The 24,704-nt window shown below is 47.8% G+C and overlaps 1 protein-coding gene across 8 annotated transcripts in view; it reads right to left on the bottom strand.

The window, feature by feature from the left end:
- The window catches only part of LOC138525778 (OX-2 membrane glycoprotein-like), a 313,688-nt gene that overhangs the window by 54,277 nt on the left and 234,707 nt on the right, over positions 1-24,704 (bottom strand). For 7 of the 8 annotated variants that reach the window (XM_069635982.1, XM_069635981.1, XM_069635987.1 and 4 more), the window contains one exon: positions 19,036-19,308. In XM_069635982.1, the coding sequence (XP_069492083.1) occupies positions 19,036-19,308 (273 nt within the window). Of the gene's footprint in view, positions 1-19,035; positions 19,309-19,614; positions 19,799-24,704 lie in introns of those variants that run through there. The other variant, XR_011283426.1, reaches the window with a different exon arrangement.

Genomic DNA, 24,704 nt, shown 5'->3' with positions numbered 1-24,704 from the left:
TTTCTCCCAGTCATTCGATTCAGTAAATAGGAACCTACTTTGGCATAAACTCTATTCCTGAGGGGGTACTTTCCACCTTGTTGGCAATAATAAAGTACCTACATGAAGACATAGGAGGTCATTACAACCTTGGTGCTAAGTACACCAACTTTACCACCATGGTGTAAACTATGTTTACACCATGGTGGATGGCGGATTTACCGCCCCATTCCAAGGTGAGTGGGGCGGTAAATCCCCATTTCCCATTTTCCCTTCCCCATTCCCATTTTTGCCCCATAGGGCATAATGGGAGTGGGGAAGGCGCTAATTACGCCACCGTAAATTACGGTGGCGTAATTAGCATCATGGCGGATTAGCGCCATGGATTTTAACGGCTGCTAAAAGCAGGCGTTAAAATCAGAATCAGGCGTTAAGGGTTAACGGTGGCGTTAACCCTTAACGCCCGAGTTGTAATGAGGGCCATAGTTACATGAAGACATAGTTGTGCAAGTTAGGCTAGATGGTAATGGCAGCCTTTCCAAACCTTTAGAGACCCATAGAGGATTATGTCAGGGTTGACGTTTGGCTCCCTGTTTATTTAATTTATACATCTCAGATATTGGGGTTTGTTTGGAGAATAAAGCCTTTGCAAGCCCCAAGATCGACTCGCTTAGAGTACCATGGCTCGCCTATGCAGATCTAGTGCTTGTTGGGGCTGCAGCGGCTCTGGATGACATGGAGGAATATCCAGATGCCAATGAGCAGGCCTTAAATCCTAAAAAATCTAGTACAATTCGGGGAAAACACATATGGCTCGTCATGGTAGCTAGGCAGAGCATTGCAACCACCAGTGAGAAATGCAACTTATTTGCAGACCGTGCATAGGCTGAATACACACACAAAATGGACCAACTGAGGTATCAGATGAGAAAAATAAAGCAAACATGCTGTAGATTCACTATAACTACTTGAATTCAATACTACAAGGCCAAAATGATCCCATCTATTTGATATGGTATGGACGTTGAGCCTCATGTTATGGAGCTGGACTGGAGGATGCTAGAAGGCAGATTGTGGAAGAAGGTACTTCATCTACCGGGGAGTCCCCCAATGACCTCACTCAGGTTTGAACTGGGGTTGGCCTCACTTAATGGGTGGTTTTATTGAAAAGGTTTGGGTTTCTTTGGGAAAATAATTTCCCCAGCTCCAGGTTCCTTGTTTTTTGAATTACGATTAATTTTAGATTCTAAGAAATCGACTGTGCTAGTAAAGATGCAGTAGAATATCTTTTTAGAAGAATGTGGTCTTAGACTTGATTTTTATATCTGGAATCCACTACTAGGCAAATTACTTTTTAAACATAACTGGATTAGAACAATTGATTGCATTCGAGGTTATTCATTGTATAGTTCTTTATTTATTTTAGACAAACCGAGGGGCACCGTCCCCAGATACTTATATAGGCTCCCGAATGCTTTTTATCATGATAGATTAAGATTCAGCTTAAACATCTGCATACAAATGACATTTTTGAATCTTGTTCTAAAGCACTTTTAGAACCTGCAATTTCTGCGTAACGGAGGTGACCCAAACATTAAAGCATCTTATAGATGAATGTCCTGCCTTTAAAGATATTAGAGTTCGACTCTTAGGTGTTTATTTGCACAGACTGATCGATTGAAGACAGATGATTTCTTGTGTAGATTAAATGCTGGTAACAAAACGCTGCTGACTTTTGAGGACCTCCAATTTTTAAAGCCAATCTATTGGTTAGGGGCATTTGTGAATTGAAATCATAGTCTTAATTTAAGTTTTGAAATTGTGCATGTTAGTAGCAGGATGGGGCTGGGTCGTTGGTGCCCTAGTGGCCCATTTGATAATATTTTCTGATAGATGATGTATTTATTTTGACATTTATAGAGCACACAAAGCACAATGACATCCAGGCGCTGTGACATGACCAGTTACTTGCATGATAGTACAAACATTGTAAACCTACATAGTGAATGGATTGGCAGTTGGGGTCTGGTAGAATTGCCATGCTATGGGGGTGGTGATCGTCTGTTGAGATTAGGTGAACAGCAATGTTTTTAGAGCTCTCCGGAATGTCCAGTACGACTGATCTGCTCGCAAGGTGGGAGGGAGAAGGTTCCAGTGCTTGGCTGCAACCTGCCGGGAAGGTAGAGTCTCTAGCTTTGGCACATTTAAATTTGGCCGTGGTAACTCGGTGGGCATAGGCAGACCTGGTGGGTTTGGAGGAGTATGCTTAGGTAAATTTTGGGATAGGTATGAGGGGGCATCTTTAGACAAGTATTGGTGTGTGATAGAGAGAGCTTTAAAGAGAATTTGTTCACATACAGAGAGCCAGTGGGCTTTGATTCTTACTTCAGAATATACAGAGTTAAGGGAAGAGGAATCTTTAAGGTAGTTGCCCGAGAGGGGGGAGTAGGATGTGCATGTCATCCGCATAGTTTGTATAAGATAAACCTGTAGAGTCCAGAAGGGCATATAGCGTAATTGTGAATATGTTATACAAAGTAGGCGATACACAGGATCCTCGAGGCACTCCGCAGGTGATGTGTCCGGGCAGTGGGGGGGGGGGGTAGTTCTCAGAAAACACTCTAATGGATCGGTCACCTAAGGCATAGGAAACCTACCTATTTCCATAGACAAGAAGTCAAAAATGTTTGGTGTCTTGGCGCAATGGCAGGCACCAATCTCATTACGGGTTGAGACACTGGTAGGGTACTCTTCCAGATCCCTATATGCATAAACCAGGTCATCCCATTCATTTGTTCCAGATGAGTGTTTATGACGCGGCGTCTGGGTGAACATCCTCATGTGACCCCTGTACCAGAGAGAAGGTAAATTTCTTCCAGTCTAGGATTTCTCTCCACATTTCTTAAGGAAAAGCTGCAGAGGCAACAATCTAGAGGATACACCCAGTACCGTGGTTTCAGCTCCATTATTAGGGTTTTCATGGCTTGAAGAATGTCCAAGACAGGTAGTGAGCTTGCAGCTGCAGATATCTTATGGCTTTTTTGGGTCAATCACAGTCTTCATGTCATCACATCTATGTATTTCTCCTCTCAATGTTGACCCACCCTCACCACCCTGGGTCCTAAAAAAAAAAAATCGGTGTCATTTTTGTGCTTCAGTAATTCTCCAGGTGGAACTTTGGACAGGTCTAAAACTGGAGATTAGGCACAAGACTGTAAAGAGAACTTAGCTTTGGTCACTTGGGTGACTCTAGAAACAGCCATGTATGTTGCAGTGTGCCCTCTTCCTTTATTGGCTGGGACGCTTGAGTGGGGGATTGATCTTATTTACTTTAGACACAGGCATGCTGTGAGCCACATGTTCAGCCCATGCAGTTGCCATAGACTGGGCTATCACTAACTAGGTAAATCCTAGAGAATCCTGCAGAAGTTGACAGTGGTCAACAAGGTGTTCATCCATACAGTGACTGGTCAATTACCGTGTTGTAGACGCGTTGATGGTCTTGCCGTCTAGGTGACTTGGCAATGTTCCCTCAAGAGGTGGGTATTCACAGTCTCACCATCGACTAAGCATTCACCCTCAAGGTGGTCATGGACAAGAGTGATTCATTGACACCTTAATCATTGGTAGTGAGGTTTTTGAAGAGGACTTCGCTATGGATGGTGGGCTTGTGAACTGCTTTTCAGACTGCATCTCTGAGTGAGAGGAGGCTGAAAGGACTAAAGCGATGCTCGTCAGTTGGGATGTATCAGAATAGCTTTAGAAGTCTGGAATGGGTTAATACCCATCACCCTTTTACCTTGGCACCACATCATGAGAGCTGGCTCTTTTTGGAGCAGCAATCATTCAGAAGTTGTCCCAGGCCACAGTTCGGTTATCCAGGCAAGCCACCAAGCTCATTGTCAGAAGACTATAGGTTATGGTCAGAGCAGCGGCTGGTGATTTCTTTTTTTAAAAAAATAATTGGTGGGGCGTTATCATTTCCCTCGAGTGCGCTTGATCACAGATCATAGTGAGAGAAGGAACAAGTTACTTACCTGTAACTGTTGTTCTCCAGCATGGGTCTGGCATGGATTCACATGCGCATGAATATTCCCCGTCGTCAGGCTGGGAATCCTCGGTAAAGAAAAAATCAGTATCAGTTTCGTTTCTGATCCGTCTTTCTTAGTAGTAACCAATCACTGATCTCTGGGTCATACTGCCCCCAGCCAATTACTGCCCTCTCCCTAAGCCCCGCCTCTGGCAGCCATCCTCATATTTGGTAGCACGCCAAGTGGCAGTATGACCAAGTGAAGAGCCGCAGAGGGGTAGGTGGGAGGGTTTGCATGTGAATCCATGCCAGACCCATGCTGGAGAACAACAGTTACAGGTAAGTAACTTGTTCCTTCTCCAGCATGGGGTCTGGCATGGATTCACGTGCTCATGAATAAAAGAATACATAGCAGTATACACATGCACAACCACGGGAGGTGGCAACAGGCTCAACATTAAGCAATACAACAACTCAACATTAAGCATCTCTCATCTCCTCACCAGGCTCACCTTAAGCTCACCTTAAGCGAACAGGTTGCGCAGCACTGCTTGGCCGACCCTGGACTCCTCCCTGGAGTCCCGATCGACGCAGTAGAATCTTGTGAAGGTGTGCGTCGACCTCCACGTAGCAGCCCTGCAGATGTCCAGCAGGGGCACACCAGACAGGAACGCCGTGGTAGCAGCGATCGCTCTGGTCGAATGGGCTCTCGGACGGCCGGGCAGCGGTCGGTTTGCCAACCGGTGACAATGCATGATGCAGCCGGAGAGCCATCTGGAAATGGAAGTCTTTGAGAGAGCCTTCCCTTGATTCACAGACCCAAAGTTCACGAATAGCTGTGACGTCTTCCGAAAACTCTTTGTGCGGTCCACGTAGAACTTCAACTTGAGGTGGAAGTCCGACGGTACCTTGGGCATGAAGGAGGGGTGCGTCCTAAGCACTACCCTTGTGTCATGAAAAGTCAAGTATGGAGGCTTGCAAGATAGGGCCTGAATCTCTCCCACTCGTCGTGCAGAGGTGATGGCCACGAGGAATGCTGTCTTCCGTGACAGGAACTTCAAAGGCGCCGAATGCATAGGCACGAATGGGGCTCCCATGAGCCTGGTCAGCACCACATTAAGTTCCCACGCCGGGGCAGGGGCCTTCACCGGCGGGAATGATCGGAATAGTCCCTTCATAAATTCCTTTACCAGGCGATGAGACCACAAGGACGCCCGTCCCGTAGTCCTGGTATATCGGGAGATGGCAGCCAGATGTATTTTTATGGATGTGTGAGCCAGTCCAGCTTTGGGCAGCAACAGTAAGTACGGCAGCACTTGAGGGGCCGTAATCCGCAGAGGGTTAATCTTCTGTGCACGGCACCAGACAGAGAACCTCTTCCATTTATGACCGTAGCACTTGAGAGTTGAGTACGCCCTGGCTTTTGCAAGAACCTCTCTGCAATCAGCCAGGATATCGTACCCTCCAAACTCTAGTGCTGCAGGAGCCAGGCCTGCAAGTTCAGCGAGTGTGGATTGTGGTGTAGAATGGCGCCTCCTTCTCTGGAGAGAAGATCGGCGTCCGCCGGCAGCCTGACTGGCGGGGACGTTGACAAGTCCAGAAGGTCCGGGAACCAGAACTGCCTCGGCCACGCCGGTGTGACGAGGATCATCCTGCACCTGGACTTCTTTAGCTGGCTGATGAGGCGGAGCAGCAACGGCATGGAGGGAACGCGTATAGAAACAGGCCGTCCCAAGGGAACGAGAAAGCATCGCCCATGCTCCTCAGCTGTGGGAACCTGCTGGCGAACCTCTGGCACTTGGAGTTTGTCGCTGTCGCAAACAGGTCGATCTGGGGTTTGCCCCATCATTGGAAGAGTCGATCCACTTGATCCTGGCGCAGTTCCCACTCGTGGCACGAGCGCAGCTCCCTGCTGATTGAGTCGGCAATGGTGTTTTTTATTCCTGCCAGGTGGAAGGGAACCAGAAACATCCCCTGGGCGACGGCCCAGTGCCACAGATCCTGGGCCTCCTTGGATAGGGCTGGGGATCTGGTGCCCCCTGCTTCCGTATGTAGAACATCGTGGTGGTGTTGTCGGTGAAGATCCTCACCACTTTGTCCTTGAGGGACGGGAGGAACGACTTGAGCGCCCAGAACACTGCACGGAGCTCCAAGATGTTGATGTGAAGAGACCTCTCCTCTGGGAGCCAAAGGCCTCTTGCGTGGAGATTTCCGGTGTGGGCCCCCCATCCCTCCAGAGAGGCATCTGTAGTCACCGTCTCCTGAAACGCTGGGGTTTGAAAGTCCGTGCCCGTCATGAGGTGAGCCCGGGTGCCCCACCATCGGATCGCCCGACGGAACTCCTCGTCGAGGGGGATCCTGTCCTCGAAGCAGCCCCCCACCTGAAACCAGCAGGCGTCAAGGAACTCCTGTAGAGGACGCATCCGAAGTCTGCAAAGGGGCACAAGGTAGATGCATGAGGACATCATCCCGAGAAGGGACTTGATGGACCTCACCCTGGCCACATCAGTGGCTAACAGTCGCCGTACCTTGCACAGGATGGTTTTGGTCCTCTCCTCTGAAGGGGAGGCCAATTGCTCCACTGTATCGAGCTTTGCCCCCAAAAACAGTGCTACTTGCAACGGAACCAGGTGGGATTTGGGGTAGTTGATGGAGAACCCCAGCTCCGTGAGCAACCGGACGGTCCTCGCCGTATGATCAACGGCGAGTTCCTTTGACCTTGCCCGGATTAGCCAGTCGTCCAGGTAGGGGTAGACGTGGTTCCCCTGCAGGCGCAGCCGCGCCGCCACTGGTGCCAGGCACTTGGTGAAAACCCTGGGTGCCGACTTTAATCCGAACGGTAGGGCTCTGAATTGGTAGTGGCGTCCATGGACCACGAACCTGAGGAACTTCTTGTGCCTTTTCAGAATGGGGATGTGGAAGTAAGCATCCTCCAGGTCCAGCAACGATAGGAAGTCGCCTTCCTCCAGCTGTCCCAGTACGTGCTGGAGGGTGACCATCCTGAATTTCTGCGCCTTGATGTATTTGTTTAACCGACGCAGGTCTAGGATGGGGCGCCAACCGCCTGTCTTCTTCCTGACGAGGAAGTACCTTGAGTATACTCCGGAGCCTCCTGGGGACGACCTCGATGGCACCTTTCTTGAGCATCGCCTTTACCTCAAACAGCAGTTGAGGGACGCGATTCTCCTTCCTGGCCACGGGAGGAATGCAAGGGCACTTCTTTAGGAATTCCAGCGAGTGCCCGTTGGCCAGGGTGTCCAACACCCAATGATCGGTGGAGATGGACTCCCAAACCCTGACGAACTTAGTCAGTCGGCCTCCCACTTGGGTGCTTCGGTGGGGGCCCGACCACCCGGCCGGGTCAGTCTTGCTTGGAAGCGGCCTTGCCGCCTTGGCCTCCTTGGCAACGATGGCGGGAACCCCCTTGCTTGCCGCGACCTCTGTAGGCCTCCTGGGAAGAGGAGCGGGCCGCCTGGCGGTAGGTGGAGGAGCCACCGCTGGATCCTTTGGAGGCACCCTGTCTGCCTCCAGAGCTCCGAAAGGGCCGTCGCTGCTGAAGCACTCCAAGGGCCTGGGCCGTCTCTGAGTCGGTCTTGATGGCCTGTAGAGACTCATCCACTGCCTTACCAAAGAGGTTGTTGCCGTCGAACGGCATGTGCAACACTCTGGTCTGGACGTCCTGGCGAAAGTCTGTCGCCTTGAGCCATCCTCGTTGTCGGAGGCAAACTCCGTTGCCCAGTTGGCGAAATCCGGTATCGGCAATGTCCGTTGCCACCGTAATGGCGTGATCCGACGCCACCTCGCCTTCCTGCAGAATTTCTAGGGCCTCTGCCCTTTTGTCATCAGGCAGGAAATCTAGCAGGGGAGCTATCTTGAACCAGAGCTCCCTGTTGTAGCGGGCCACGATCGCTAAGGCATTGGCCACCTTAATCGTCGTCGCCGCCGACGAGATGACTCGTCGTCCAATAGAGTCCAACTTCTTACCCTCGCTGTCCGGTGGGGAAGTGGAAGTTGAGGCTGCCGCGCCCGCTGCCTTCTTCTTAGCCGCTGCTGAGACGACCGAGTCCGGTGTGGGCTGGGCCCTGAGGCACAAGGGGGCGGCATCAGGGACTTGGTACTTCTTCTCGTACCTGTCCCTCTTGGCAGGTGTCGTGGCAGGGTTCTTGAGGACAGTAAGCACCTCGTCCCAGATGTCGTCGAGTAAAGGCACCGCGAGGACCGTCTTCCTCATAGCCTCTCGTCGTTGGTACAGAAACCCCTCCTTTTTCTGTTCTTCAGGGCAGAGCTGGAAGAACTCAGATGCCCTGGTTATCATGGCGTGGAAAGAGCCAACCTCGTCGGCTGGGGACGCCGGCGGGGGAGGAGGGTGACGACGGGATGTCTACTGTGTCATCGCCGCCGTCATCTTCCGTCCCCGAATCCTTCGCCGTATCTTCTCCCGGCAAGGGGGATGAGGGGTCCACCGGTCTCGCACAGGCACGAAGGGCAGAGCGAGGTGGACTCTCCTCCGCTTGTTCGGAGGGCTTCCCGATGTGCCTGGTTCTGGCTCCTCCATCGGGGTGCGTGGTAATCTCGTCCTTATCTCGGTACATAAGGATTGGATTGCCAACAAAATGGCTGCCGAGCTATCCTGGGGCTCGGGCAATGGCTGCGCCGGACGGGATGGCCGCTCCAGTGGGCCCTGTTCGTCGTCCTCGTCGCTATCCTCGATCACGTCAGCAGGGACCGTCCCCTGGGATCAAACCTTCTCGAACCTCTCGTTGAGGTTTATGAACCTCTCGTTGAGGCCTATGGACCTTTTGTTGAGGCCCCTCTCGGTCTCCACCAGTTCCTCCTCAGAGGCTGATTCCGAGTCTGTAACGGCCACCAGCCCCCCTCTTTATCAGCCGGGGGCTTCACGGGGGTCTTAGTGATAGGCTGGAAAGAGGATTCCCTCCGCGGCGGCAGGGATACTCTGGGCTCAGAGGCCGTTTCCATTGGCGTAGTCTCAGCCGGCTCCGCCAGGGTCGCAGAGACTACTTCGGTAGAGGCCTTAGCCGGGTGGATCAAAGCCCTCACCACCTTAGGTGCGTCCTAGGCCTTCGCCTTGGGGGTGGGTCAACACCTCGCTCCCCCTTCGAGATCGACCGGGTCCGCTCCAGCGGCCTACCCGGGTTCTCGGACTTCCTCTTGCCCGATCCAGAGCGTTGGCTCGTGGTCGAACGTGCCGGGGAAGTAGCGCCCTGCTTGGCAACCAAAGAGCCCGACCTTTCGGCGCTCCCGGAGCCCGTGGACTCACGCTGCTTGGCATTCTGTTGGGCCCCCGTCGCCGGGGCGCCCTCAAAGGACTTAGAAGCCTGGTACGACTTCTTCTTCGCCTTCTCACTTGCTGTGCCCTTCTCCAGCCAGTGGCGAGGCGGGAACGACGATCTTGTTTGGTCCGTTCAGAAAGGTTCTTGCAGAACGCCGAGTTCTTCTCCACGTGCGTCTTGTCCCCATGGAGACAGTAGAGACATCGCGAATGCTCGTCCTCCTTGAAAACGTTATATAATCTGCATCCAGGGCAGTTCCTGAACAGCTAGGATCCGGGCGTCGAGCTCCCTTTGTCCTGGGCCATGTCCTTGAGGTAGGCCGCAGATCTTCCGGAATCCTCTGAGAAGTGTAAACTCAACGAAAACTTCACCCTTGAGGGGCGTAGAAGAATTCCGAAACACGAGGACTCCCAACACTTGAGCGTGGGGTAAAAATCTGAGGATGGCTGCCAGAGGCGGGGTTTAGGGAGAGGGCAGTCATTGGCTGGGGGCAGTATGACCCAGAGATCACTGATTGGTTACTACTAAGAAAGACAGAACAGAAACGAAACTGATACTGATTTTTTCTTTACCGGGGATTCCCAGCCTGACGACGGGGAATATTCATGAGCATGTGAATCCATGCCAGACCCCATGCTGGAGAACCCCAATTAACCAAGAGTAGATCACCTCAAGGAAATTGTATTAAATAATGGGTTACAACAGTGAATTTTACAACATGTGGTGTGATCAATTGTGGGAAAACCCACAAAGTTTACCCCCTTTTTTGTAGAGGAAAACAAACAACCCAAAAGATGCCTGGTCACCATCAGGGCAAATAAGCATTATCCAACGCATTATCATGATGTTTTTTTCCACAATAGAAGCCTGCATTCTGCCAGTTGTGATCAATCCTTGTATGTTGTCACTTCTCCCCCAGGGGGAGCCCCTCCCCATGTAGCCATGGAGGTGAGGCTGCCACCCGATAGTCCCCTCGGTGGTGGTACTCAGCAGGATGATGTCATGGGGAAAGACTCCCAATATAGGGACAAGGACGACCATTCAAGGGAAACACACTATGCCAACCCTTCATCGCCTCCACCCACTTGCTATCCATCCTCCTATCCCTTAACTCAACCATCTGTATACCATATTTCCATTTGCCTCTGGAGCATTAAAAACCCAAGATTAACTGGGACGAGGAAGAGTAGGGACGACCTTAGAAAGACTTCCCTGGAAGCTACGGCGACGAGGAGAACATGCAGAGCAATGATGAGTCCTCAGTCCGCAAGAGAACGAACATACACGTTCTAGTTGTTTTGCTACATTCAAAGTACAAAAAACAGACAGACTTACCAAAGAGAAAAGCCCTCCGGAGAAGCCCTCCGTGGAAGAACCGCAAGGGAGGAAGTGGTTCGGCAGAGCACTGTGAAGAAACCAGTGAGTGCGTCAAGAGCGAGGGAAACAAGATGTCCCTGTTCGGTCTAGCGAGAAGGAACAGGACAGAAGCCTGGCCAATAAAAGGGTCCGGCACAAGAAGAACCTGGATGGGGCGTGTAAGCCCTAACGTGCATGAGAAAGGCAGAGGCACACTGTGGGGATGGCTCGGCCTGCTGGAAAGCCAGAGAAGCAAGGGGGGTGGGGGGGGAAACCAAAGCCCAAGCTCAGAGAGCCCCAGACCAACCGGAGGAAGCCAGCAAGAACCCAAAGGTACCCGGGTTGCTGTGAAGTTTGGTGAGGGAATATGGGAGATGGGGAAAAATCTAAGACTAGCGAGCAGGGGCGTGGAGGGAAACCCTGAGAAGGAAATACGAATACAGGTCTGGGACCCGCACCCAAAAAGGAAGGAGAGGCATCCAAGTCATTTACATCACAGTACCTTGCAAGAGAGTGAACCAGGTCTGCCAAAGCCAAACTCTAAAAGGAAGTTTTTCAAGCCATCTTCTTTGTGGCAGTACATGAATAAGAAAGAGGCCTAGGCAAGGGAGTCATTCCCCACAGTATTGTGAACTGCATAGCAAGACTGAGAAAAAGCATGGGCAAGGTAGGCATTCCTCCTGGTGTTGTGAACTGTAAAATAAGCCTGAGGAAAGGCCAGGGAAAGGAAGTTATTCCCCTCGCATTGTGAAAACACAGAGAGCAAGATCCCTGGAGAAGGGAAGCATTCTCCAGTAACCCAATAGTGCAACTATGAGCAATAAGGAATGTTGATGTTTGAATAGGAACTGAGAACTTTACTGCTTTTTAGCATTTGATCCTGGAACCTTGTGTTGTGTCTTGGGAAGAGATTGAAACATGGGGAAGGGAGTCATTCCCGCAGTAAAGATCCCACCTAACAATTGGAACTGTGATCCGTTGTCCAGAAGAAAGGAGCCATTCTTCTGGATCACGAAGATCCATCACTTCATTAGTTTAGTTACAAGCATAAGGGACAGGAATCGGTTTTTGACACAGGACGGTGGACTCTTGCTTTACATGGACATCCTGACTGAATCCTTAGTATTTTAGCTGAGGTAGGGAAACCCCTCTCAGAGTTAGGGAAAGTTAGGTTTTCTCTTTAATCTTAAATAAAAGGTTATGCCAACAACCATGCCACCTGTGTGTCAGTCTCCTCCTTCAGCACCCTTACACAGTGTCGAACATCATTTTAATGCACTTTTCTCAAACATGTTCATGATGCCTGAGCCAATGCAGGCTAGTATTGCCACTTACGAAAATTCTCTTGTTGGCTTTGTCCATAATGCCAGTAAACATGCTATGCCCACTGTAAGGCAATCTGTCTATACTGGCTTCACCAGTGCAGTAGGCCAGTATCTCCCCACTGCCAACCCCCAAGGGAAGAACACATGTTGGCTTTGCCCAGAATGTTGCTGCATATAAATCTACCCATAGGTGAAGCACACCTCAATCCAATTTGTAATATAGTGCAATTTATGTATTTTATTTTCCCAAACATGCTTAATGGTATCATGGGTTTGTGTTTTCTAAAAGGTTTTTGAAACATCATGGTTCCCCTGATGTCGGATTCTTCAGATATGAAACACACATTGAGACTACTGTTGACAAACACGAAAACAATGAAGCTTGGAAAGAATATATTTTTGTACATTATTAATTTCATTATCTTACAAATTCTTAAATTGCACAAATTGAGAAATTTAATGTGAGGGCTTACACTTCATTCAGCCATCTACCACAAACTTCAAAGCCTATACTCTCGCTATTGTATCTAATCAATATAGTTAAAGAGGTCACTGTCAGCGACACTAGCCCAAGATCACAAAATTAAACAAGAGCAGAGTAATGACCACCTCCGACACCCCCCCGAGCTTATGTAAAATGCATAGCCTTAGATAATATAATTCTCAAAACGAAAGCACTGCTCAATTTTCAGAATAATACTGGATTGCCAACACGTGTTTCAACCTTAATTTCTAAGGTCTTCTTCAGGGCGTTAGATACAGATAGTTGGTCAGGTTTAAATGTCAACACGACAGATGTGATTTCTCATGTTTCCTTAGAAGCTTGTGTGGGTGATCAGTATTCTTTATTTACTTTACCCCCTTAAATTTCTATCTGCAATGAAATGTGCAATTTACAACACTTGCAAAAGTTCTATCAGTTATACCACCATTCCATGTTCAATCCCAGCTCTAACAAGTCCCTTCTATGTGAGAACAAAGAAGAATCACTAAATGTAGCAACTGGTAGTCTTATACTTAAAAATTAAACTCCTCCATAATTTAGATTATAATAGCCTCACGTATTGCTGCGATTTTTGGACCAAAAAAAGGGTGTCGGGCATAATAAAACCACCATTAAGGATATTGAGATTCATCATGTTTAAAAGGGGCAAAAAAAAGATAACGAGAGGTTTGGCCGCAGTAGATTTAATAGAGGGGCAATTGGTCGATTTTATTTGCCACATTTTACCACAAATGTATGTGGGGGGTGGGTTAGGGGAATAATAATGGTAGCGGGTTCGGAGTGGGGGGGGGGAAGCCGGAGGTCTCTCCCACATGCATTTGCGGTAAAATGTCCTTAAAGAAAAAAGAGAAGAAAATTCGACCAATTCTCCCTCAATTAAATAAATTCGAAGAAATCACAGAGAACCGATACTAATAGTATACAAATGTGCACAATGCAATACAGCGTGTAATAATCAAAAGTAATTCAGCATACGTATGACAGAGCCAACATCCTGTCTATATAGTGGTTTCTCAGCCTTAGTGCAATGCAAATGTAACTTTGTAGTGGGACTGAAAATGTCACATCTGAGGAAGCTAATAAATATTACAAAGCCAACCTTATCATTCTGATAGTCATACGCCTAAACAGGGGGGAAAGTGTCTTCTGCCTAATCTTCATGTATAACTTAAACAGTAGCATAAAGTGCTTAGTGTCTTCCTATGTATGAGGGCAGGTAGATCATTGGAGCGGTGAGCGAGTTCTCCAGTTGGCAAGAAGCCAAACCTGAAACGCGCAAGAGACCTGCCACGGTGTAAAGCAATCCGGTCCAAACAATACATCCATTGGCCTACGGTATAAATAGTGGCATACGTCCTATACGATTGTTTAAGCAAATGTGTTTCTCTCCTGTGTCCCATAGGGGTTTTAATTTCCAGCTAATCAGCCCAACATCTTTTTTGGGAGCAAAACACGTTCGTAAAAACATCCCTTGCATTTACTTTCAAGAGGGTCTGTCACAACTAATTTAGCCAGGTGATCCTATATATGAGAACATGCTCTGGGCTCAGGAGAACCCCAATCCACTTACACTCAAATGCCACAAGATCAAATGACGAGTATACACTCAGGAGTAATGTGAATTTGAAAGTGTATTCAAAAAAAGAGAAGAAAAAAAAGAAGAAAAAAAACAAATAAAAAATAAATAAAAAATAAAAATTAAAAAATTAAAATAAAAATGCCCTATGTGGGCATTTTTTTCTTCTTTTTTTTTAATACACTTTCAAATTCACATTACTCCTGAGTGTATACTCGTCATTTGAACTTGTGGTGTTTGAGGATAAGTGGAGTGGGGTTCTCCTGAGCCCCAAGCATGTTCTTGTATTCACCCAAGTAGGGGGTCCCACTTCGTTACTCCACTAAACAGCTGCCACACTTTTTTCTAGCGCAGGACACGGATGGTTGATATTACAAAAAAAAACCTGGTTTAATTTTGGATACTATATATGTTCTCTATAGCAATGAGGCCCCTCAGAATTTCTGGGGAGAAACCAGCTTCTGGATTAGTCCTTAGGATTTGCGAAATGCCAATAGGCCTTAACCTGAGCCTGTCACTTCTAAAGGATGTTTCAGTTCAGAGTGCATGGCAAAAAGCAGGGGGCCAAGTGCGGGAGATTGAGGAGACGTCTAATAAAGGCAACCTCTTTTAGTTGAAATAAATGGGTGTCCCCAAATCCCCAAAGCTCAGTCCTATAAAGAGCTAACACATGCGGTTTTGGCATGTGGATTTTCAAGCTTGCTACAATGGACTGGTAGGTACCCTAGAGAATTTGCAGTGCTGTTTATGGCTCCATACATTTGGGCCATGGACTGAGCTGGTTTATGCAAGTGTTTTCAATCCTGCTATTTGTTTGTGAATACTGCTCCCAAATAGCTAAAAGGATCCATCTCTTCCAGTTTAACATTATTTTGCGTAACGGAAGAGGAGGATCCGTTTTCCCCTCCGATCATCCTCTTGGATTTAGTAGCGTTAACCTTTATATCTCTTGCTCTCACGAAGTGAGTATATTTATAAAGAAGACCCTGCAATGCTCTAGCCATCCTGGCAACTAAGACTGCATCATCTATGTGACTCAGTACTGGGATTTGTTTTGCGCCACCAATCACAGGGACGTCGGCGAGTAACGTAGAATTTAAACAGGAGATGTGCCAATACACACCCCTACTTACGTTGAAGTATGCTCACCGATGGGTCCAAAAGGAATAGTGGCCCAAGTGTCATAGTGCATAAGCTTTATGCTGATAAAAGATGTGATGGCAGCCTTAATGCTTTTAGGACCACCAAGAGCCTAGCCCTGTTAACCATATCAAAGGCAGTGACAAGATACATAAAAGCCAAACTTGTAAATCAGCAAAAATCCTTCATGGGAATTTAAAAAAACAGAAATTTGCAAAATGATAATCATAGTTGATGATCTGATGGCTGGGCGAGATGGAGAACAACTCCTGTCTCCGTTTCATTACAGGCAGCAAGCCAAAAATAACCCTGGCAGAGACATGTCCCTACTGATTCACAAGATACATTAGAACTTTCTCGACAAAACGCAAAGAAGCAATTCTCTCCTTTCCAGCTTCCTAGCTCCAGAAAGTAAAACAGCAGCATGTCATTAAAAAGCATCGACAATGCCAACAGTTTGGGCCTTTGTGTAGGAATGGCAAAGGCACTTGCCAGGCACTACCGTAGTGGTAGTAACTAGCCATTGATGGTAACAGGTGAGAAAACAGTTCATGGGCATTTAATAGCAGTGGCAGGCAAATGTCTAATACTTATACACAAACCAAAACGTTTGTCTATGCCAATGCTCGTTTTAACAGGATATGAGTGAAGGGCATGCATAGTCCTTATAAATCGAGTGCATCAAGGCAGACTTGGTTAAGATATTTTTATTACACTGTAGCATGTTTACAGCTCCAACTAAGTCATTAACTCTCAGAAGACTGCTTTGAAAAAACACTCAGTGCACAGTTTGATGCTAAGACTTGATTAAAGAGAGCTCAAAGAGTTCCCATGGGACAGTGTTTTGGGTGTGGGTGGCAGGAACTGGGTGGAAATGGCCATAGGGATTAGCACGGATTGGATGTTCATTTATTATGTGCTTATAAACAAGTGTTTCAAAGCGCAACCATGCATGGGAGGGGAAGACATAGGTAAGAGAAGACAAACGATCTTAATAGGCATGGTACATTCAGATTATGCAGGTGAACAGAAAGTGTGTGTGGGGGGGGAGGGCGACAGGGACAAGTGCACCCAGTCCCGTCAGAACATGGGTTAAGTGCAGAGAGATACCACTCTTATGGGTCGTAACCGAAGTGCAATCATTCTGCGGCAAGTGCAAGGTCTGGGAGCAAGTGCAGGAGACTGGCGAGGAAAGCTTGGGACCGGTGAGGCTCTGAAGGTACAACAGGCAGCCAGTCAGCAAAACTGAGCAGAAGTAGACAAGAGAGAGAAGAGAGGTGGTTAGCAGGCGAGGGGGAGGGAGAAGGAGGAGGCTAAGAGGAGAGTCTTGAGGAGTTTCCGGAATTTAAGGCGATCCAGCTCAAGACAGAGAGGCAGGGAGGCTGTTCCAGAGGAAGGCACCTGCAGAGGATAAAGATCTCCCCCCAAGTCTCTGCTTGGAGGAGAGGCTCACCCGCAGAGAGTTGAAGGAAGACAAGCACAGGACTCGAGAAGGTGAGTATTTAGGAAGAGAGCGAGTGGACCCAGACCCCAGATAGCCGTATGGACAATGCAAAGGGTCTTCGACTTAATCTTTGCAGCCACAGGACCAGTGAAGGAATTACAACGCCGGAGAGATGCAGTCCCTGGGCTTGAGGCCAAGGATAAGTCTTGCAGTTCTGTTCTGGATGAGCTGAAGAGGACAGAAGGTAGAAGAGGTTAGGTTGAGAAAGAGGCAGTTGCATTGGTCCAGCCTAGAGAGGACCAGGGCTCTGGAGCCGGTGAGCCTCTGGGGGAAGGTGGAAAAAGGAAGAATACCTCTGAGAAGGTGCAGTTGGTAGTGGACTTTTTAGAGATATCCGTGATGTGAGACAAGAAGGAGAGAGTGGAGACGAAGGGGACCCCCAGGTTTTTTGCCTCGTTGGTAGGTGGAGGCGCAGGGTGAAGGAAGGCCAGCCAGAGAGAAAGAGGGAAGGCGGGAGCAGGGGTCCTGATGAGGACAATCTCTATCTTATTGGCATTGAGGCAGAGGTTGTTTGCAGCAAACCGTGACTGAATTGCGGTCAGACAGTGGGGTATGAGTGAGGAAGAGGCTGAGGGTAGCCTGAAGGAGAGCTGCATGTCATCTCCGTAACACTGAAAGTTGGAGGTGAAGCTGGCTATCATACGGGCCAGGTGGGCCATTTTAAAAACCAAGGGGATAACCAGCATGGCCATCAATCCCTTCAAGCTTTGGGTCCCTCTGTGTATGCCATTTCTCCTCATCTCTACTCTAGTGCAGTAGTTTCAGCGTATAGGTGGCGAAAACGCCACCCAATAGCCCAAACTAAAAAACGCACTCTCAGAATTACTGCACTTCTTTCGAACGTGAGAGGTACTTGCTAAATGTACAGACTCACAAAACCACTTTGAAATGTGCACCTCTCCATGTGGAATCCATGCTAATAGCAGCGCTGTGTCACAGAAAGGAGCTCTGTTATTACTGCCTGATCTTAAGAGGAACAAAAATTCATCTTTTTCAGTGAATTATACGATTTTAACATTTTTTTCTACCCACATAAGAATTACCACCATTGGAAATCCATTTGACTCCCTAAAAATCCTTTTACTCCCAACTTAGAAAAATAGGGAGCATAAAATAATCTGACTTGGAAATCTTATCTGGTGCCCCACAAGTAGTAGTTCCCTTCGGAAGATCACTGAATGCTTGATGTTCAGGTCCAACTTCCACATTGAAAAAAGGGGGTGGGGGGAGCAAAGGGGGAATATGGTGTCTTGTACCTGAATGAGATGGCCCACCATTCACATGTGTAGGACCTTGTCAATGGTTAGGGACAGGCAATGTCAGAATGGAATTATACCCGAGCTGGCCGGGGCAATCAGAAAGACAGTGCTCCACCTCATAATACCAGGAAACCCGGAACCATCCACGACGCAAAGAGGACACATAGGGCCTGATCACGACCTCGGCGGTAACGCTAATGCTATTAGCGCGGGCGGTATTAGCCCTACCACCGAACTCTCTGGCGCTAATAGTGCCGGATCATGAGTTCGGCGGTAATGTAAGTCCCCATTCCCCACTGAGCCAATTCGGGAATGCCCCACTCCCCATTGGGCTCAATGGGGAATCTTCACGCTAATACCGCCGGTGGATTTCCCGCCGGCGGTAATAGCGTGAATTTCCCCCCAGCTCAGAGCCTGGGCGAAATCCGCTGAAGCCCTGATTCGGCGGACCCTTAAATCCGGCGGTAATAGCGCTACCGCCGAAGTCGTGATGAGGCCCATAGTCATGTGTTGACTGAGTGACGGGTTTAGACAGCAATTCAATGTGACATGGTGAAGAGTGCTCAGACGGCCTTCAGGTTTTCTTATGCTATGGGATGGGCACTGAAAAAGGTGGCGCTGTCTTGTAGGGACCACTTCCACAATAAGTACACAAAATAAAAGGTTATGGGAATGCCTTCAAATAAACACAGCCACGTGAGTCCATCTACACAACTGCAATTCCATCATATTAAGCCCCTTTTCACACATGCAGAAAGGTGAATCCCTATGACCTGCCCCTACAGAGAGCAGTCCACCGCCTATTGCTAGCCAACGTCCTTTCTGCACGGGAACACAACCAATTGCAGACATGCCTTGGCACTTTCAGGGCCCGAGTCATGCAAAGCGCATTTCATCATATTCACTGATCCCGATGAAATGCCTGGCCCAACCTACTCCCACTAAGGCAGACTCACAATGAAACAACATTTACTATCAGGGCCTCAAATACAGCAGCAGAGAGCTTGCAAGGTGGGAGGCCAGAAGCAACACATGCTAAATAGGAGGGGGGTTCTAAATGTAATACTCACCCTCATTCACTGCCACAGAATAGGTGAGCCCCTGGCGTGGATTCTGCGCTCTGCACTCTATAGTTGCATTTGCCGGGCTTGTGGAATCATTGAGGAGCACCCAGCTGCTGACCGACATAGTCCCATTGAGATTTACTACTTTACTAGTTCCATTCTGAAGAACCACGCCCATCCCAGGCCACCAAAGATCCGGAGCGGGCCAACTAGTAGCAGAACACGTGGCATTCAGCAGTTGCTGCGAGCGTTTGGCGTGCAGGGACATCCACAACCCATCTAAGGCAGAAACACATGTTTAGTACACAAGTGAAAAGGGAAGCACAGATACAGAATAATGGTGATCAAACAGTATACAGAGGAATTCTATGGACGTTTCTATTTTGTACAAGGATGGTCAGATTGCTGTGATACACATGCTATGGAAAAAAAGCAACTGATCTCTGAAGGTCTGATTGTCCCATCTGCGAAGACTGGACCAAAGAAAGTACCCTGTCGGAAGAGGGGCTCTGAGGAGAAGTATGGATAGATGTGGAGGGATTTTAATGACCTGTATATATCTGACCTCCCCCATGTCTCACTCACTTCAGCTTCCCCCTTCCAGTTGCTTAGCTCAGGGCTTCGTTCATTGTGTAGTCTTGGTTCTGGTTTGGTCTTCACGAGGCCCCCAATCAGCGGCTCAAAGGTCCGCCGCCGTGTTTGTGCCTGGAGCACCACATTTTAGAGGAGCCGCACGATGATCTTTGGCCTTTGATTTCCTGATTAGCTCCTAGAATTGGATTATGGAGTTATGTTATTGTTGTGTGTAATTCTGCAAATATGTTGAGGTTTATTTATTTATTTATGCATTTATATAGCACACCTAACCCAAAGGTATCTAGGCACAAAGGTTTTCCAACACGCCTAATAGAACATTAAACGGTCCCAAATAAATTGGGGTTGAATGGTTTGGTTTAACAAAACAGGAAAACACACACACACAGGATATACACAACTCAACCTCCAACGATGTTCACATTAGGCTACGTACATGAAGTCTTGAGACTTTCAATAGACTTGCTCTGTAGAAAGTGTCATAGGACACAGTATAGCATGCCTTAGACCGGGCACTAAATAATAGGGCCATGTTAAGTTAGACCTTGCCTTCCTCTACCGGAACCCCACAAAGGAAAGCTCATCTGCTAGACAAGCTGATGTATAAAATAAAACAGTGCACATTTTATTTTCTTTAACATTTATCAAGCACACAAAGACCAACAAGGAGTAGTCGGGGTACAAATAGATCACTATGCAATGACAACGCACGCATTCTAAGTTTTTTCACAAACAAACAAACAAACGTAATATTGGCACTGGACAAGAAACCTGAATAAAATCTTAAGTAATCCTTTGTGGGAAAAAAATTGTTGAAATCACTCAACTTGTGCGGAGACTAATCCCATGCATTATCATATCAGAAAACATCAAAATATTCCTCATTGGAAAACATTTGACCAATGAAGGCTGGCAATGTGAATGCTGTAGGAGGATTTACTGCACACTCACCCAGGCCACCTTGGTTGGTGCGGCGCATGCTCTACCACTGTACCGCACTTACGCATTGGCTTCACTTTCAGTCAACTAAATTAGTGGAGGATTGTTAAAGTTAGGAAAATGCTCAGTTTGCACTACTTTTAGTACGCCAGATCCATTTGTAAAGGACTTACAGAAGTCCTGCGGCAGTCTTGTGAGATCCCAACGCGAGACGGGAAGCACAAAGATCCCGATACGCCATTCTGAGCACGGGGAGCCAGAAAACTACACGTCAGCCCCAGCGCTCCCTATAAAGATCATGAACTTGGTTGTGGATTAAAAAACCTATGCAATACACAGGTGATTGCAGCATGGACTAAACATATTAATGCCTGTGATGTTAACATAGCATGGACAAGGCTGATCACTGAAACTGTGTAGGTGAAGAGAATGAATATCTGTAACCATACCACCACGACTACATGTGGTCTTTTCTTAGGCCACAACATAATTGGTGACGAGGTTCCAACAGTGACCCACGTAAACCACGATGCAAGGAGTAACGCCACCTCCGCGGTTCCCACAAGTTCCAGGCAAACCAGCCATTCCATGGCTCCAATGGGAACTTTTGTTTCAAAAGTACTTAGAGGCGGTGGGTGGAACCGTCTACTCAGCAACACGTAAAAAGGCCATGTTGCTGAATGCGCTGGGTGTAGAGGGACAAAGACGTTTGCAGGCCTTAATCCAGATGCCCTGACGGGAGAAGGTGATGATGCCTATCAGGAAGCAAAGCACAGACTTGCCAGGAGGTTTTCCTGCAAAGAAAACATCACTCTACACAGGATCAGGTTCTATGGCAGGAAACAAGAACCTGCAGAACCTGTTGACGATTGCGTAGTCCAGTTAAGAATTGGCAGCATTGTGTGCCTTTGGGGCAACGTCAGAAGAAAGAATTTGCGACATGCTCATTGTGCACACAAATAACCAAAAAGTACAAGATAAGTTCATCCGTGAGAAGGAGCTACAACTGGACAAAGCCATCCAGATTGCGAGAGCAGTAGAGGAGACGTCCTGCAGGCACAAAGAGTGGGTGGCCAGTTCCCAGTCAACGGAAGTTCAGTGGATCTAGTTCAGAGGCAGAGGAGAAAACGGGCAACGCGATGCCAAAGATGGCGCAGCAGAGAGACGACAACCACTAAAGTGCCACAGGTGTGCCAGCACTAGTCATCTAGCTAACAGCAGAGAATGTCCTGCAAGAAATACAGAATGCTCACAATGTAGAAGGGATGGACATTTTGCATCAGTGTGCAACTGGAAAGGGAGAAAGGCTGTGGCGACAATTCAGAGTATAGAGGGCAGAGACGATGCCTACTCTGATGAAGAAGCATGCGCCACAGTTCTCATGGTTAACAGCCTCACGACTCAGAGGGAAAAGTCCCAGGTTGACGGTCATGAAAGGAGGGTGATGGTGGACTCAGGTTCAGACCTTACAATACTACCCTTGAACCTGTACAAAAGCATGGTGGGAAAAGACAGTGGAGGCATTCAAGACAAACCTCAATCCCGTGGTCTTTGGAGGTGCCTGTATGAAACTCATAGGCTACATGAGGGAGACAGTGAAGTTCAAGGGAAGAGTCACAAAAACTAAAGTGTAACAGACCACCGGTATTAGGCTGGGATGACAGGGCCAAATCGCAAATTAGGTTGCACCCCAGTGTGGAGAGACAGGTTTTGTCCAAAAACAAAAGTGAGACGTCAATCACCAAAGAAGAGTTTCCGGAACTATTTTCAGACACGCACAGCAGAATCAGGAATTATGTACACAAAATAAAGTTAAAACAAGGAGCTGTGCCAGTAAAGCGCAGGGTGTGACAGGTGCCGGCGAGAGTTGCACTGCAGGACAAACTCAACAATATGCTAGAAGAAGGAACCATGGAGACGGTGGAGTTGTCAGAATGACTCAGCCTGGTGATACTTCTAAAGAAACAGAACACTGGGGACCTATGCATCTGCATCGATCTCCGCAGTCTAAATCTTGAGGTGTGGCGGATAGTTATCCCTTGGCGAGTATAAATGAACTGATCTTGCTGATGAAGGAAGCAAAGATCTTTTCAAAGTTAGATATGAGAGACGCCGACCACCAAATCAATTTACAGCGGGAGTCCAGACTACTCGCTGCTTTCATAACCCCATTTGGAACGTATCAGTTCACCAGAATGTCTTTCTGGTTGTCTTTAGTGGCCTCTTGCTTCCGATGCATGATGGACTCTCTGTTGGAAAACATAGGGAATGTCTCATACTCCCAGGACGACATGTTAATTTATGCGGAGGACCAAGGGAAACATTATAGCTCTTTGCAAAGTGTTAACCAAGCTACAAGAAGCAGGGGTTTGGCTACGCTATAACAAGTGCGTGTTACAGGCTGCCGAAGTAGAGTACCTCGGATACACCATATCGAAGGCAGGCATCAGCCCAAAGAAAGATGTACTGCAAGCCATTGTTAAAGTGCCTCTCCCCAATAGTAAAGAAGAGTTCAGATCGTTTCTGGGATTATCCAAATATTACGCAAAATGTGTGCCAAATTTTTCAGAGACGACTGCCCTCATAAGAGAATTATTCAAGAAATGTGCAGAGTACCATTGGAATGCAGAATTATCCAAGGCTTTTGAAGAAGTCAAAGAGGGCATCATGCACGTGCCTTGTCTGCAACCATTCAATCAATCCCCAATGGAAAATCATGATCACCACTGATGCCAGCATGTATGGAATAGGAGCGACGCTCACACAAAAGAAAGGTGATGAAGAGCACATTGTCGCGTTTGCATCTAAAGCACTGTCGCAAGAGGAGAAAAAGTACTGCACCATAGAAAAGAGATGTTGGCATGTGCGTGGGCAGTATATTACTTTCGCACATACGTCTGGGGCACAAAATGTGTTCTGGTCACAGACCGCAAACCTTGAGTGCACCTACTGAGCCCCGGAGGGACCCGGACATCGACCCCCCGACTCGCTCACATCGCAGCAATGCTCCAAGAATACACATACGAAATACAGCACATAGAAGGGGTGGAAAATTGCCCAAGCGGATTGTATTTCCAGACTGCTGGTGTGTAAAGACACTGAGACCAGCTTTGAATGCCTCGAAGTGAGCGAGGGACACTGGAAAGAAGAAGCAGTTAAAAGATGTCACAACAACAAAAATCACAGAATGGGTCAGCAAGGGATGGCCCAATGAGAATTCCATCCCAGAAGTGTCACGCCCTTATTGCAAAGTAGCTGATGAGATCTTCGAATGTGAAGGGATGCTCATCAGAGGTGATCAGGTCATCCCACCTGTAGCAATGAGGAGAACCATCATATGTAGGGCTCACGCTGGCCATCTTGGAAACAGGATGAGAAGGAGAGTGAGGGAATCATATTGGTGGCCAGGAATGGATTTGGAAATATGGACAATGACAGATGTCATGAATGTGTAAATAGCAACAAGCGACTAAAGATCAGACAAGTGCCACTACATCCAACAGAAGTGCCAGAGGGGGTTGGCAAAAACTGGGCATGGACTTCATAGGACCACTTGAGCTAATGGAACATGAACACAAGTATGGCATAGTACCGGTGGATTATTTATCTAAATGGGTAGAAGTTGAGTTTGTATCCAACATAACCACAGCTACCGTGATTCAGTTTCTCAAGAATATTTTTCAAAGAGAAGGGTTGACAAAAAAACTGGTCAGCGACAACAGAGTTCAACTTGTATTAAGAGAAATGGAAAGGTTAATGAAGGAGAACAATAATCAAAAGATTAAAGCAGCCTTATATCATCCATAAGCCAATGGGTTGGTCGAACGCACCAACAGGTTTATCAAGGGGGTCCAGCAGTTGGCTACCGTAGCTGGGCTCAATCCGCATAGCACGATCAAGGAAGCAGTGGCAGCCCATCGTCTTACCGCTGATGGGGTCACAAATGTATCGCTGTTCCACCTCCTCCGTGGACGCAGGGCAGCGTCCACGCTGGTTCCGCCATGGTTGGCAAATATAAGAGAGGACGAAATGGTTGAGATGGTAGAATTAGTGTGGCTTGTGAAGAAAAGCAAAGGACATGAAAAGATATTGTGCGGAGAGGACAAACCTCAACAAAGGACAGTGCGAGAAGGTGAAATGAA

Source organism: Ambystoma mexicanum, chromosome 7p (genome assembly GCF_040938575.1).
Source record: "Ambystoma mexicanum isolate Mex_15411 chromosome 7p, UKY_AmexF1_1, whole genome shotgun sequence".
Lineage (NCBI taxonomy): Eukaryota > Metazoa > Chordata > Amphibia > Caudata > Ambystomatidae > Ambystoma > Ambystoma mexicanum.
The sequence above is the reverse complement of the archived record's forward strand: the minus strand, read 5'-3'. Positions and strand labels throughout refer to the sequence as shown.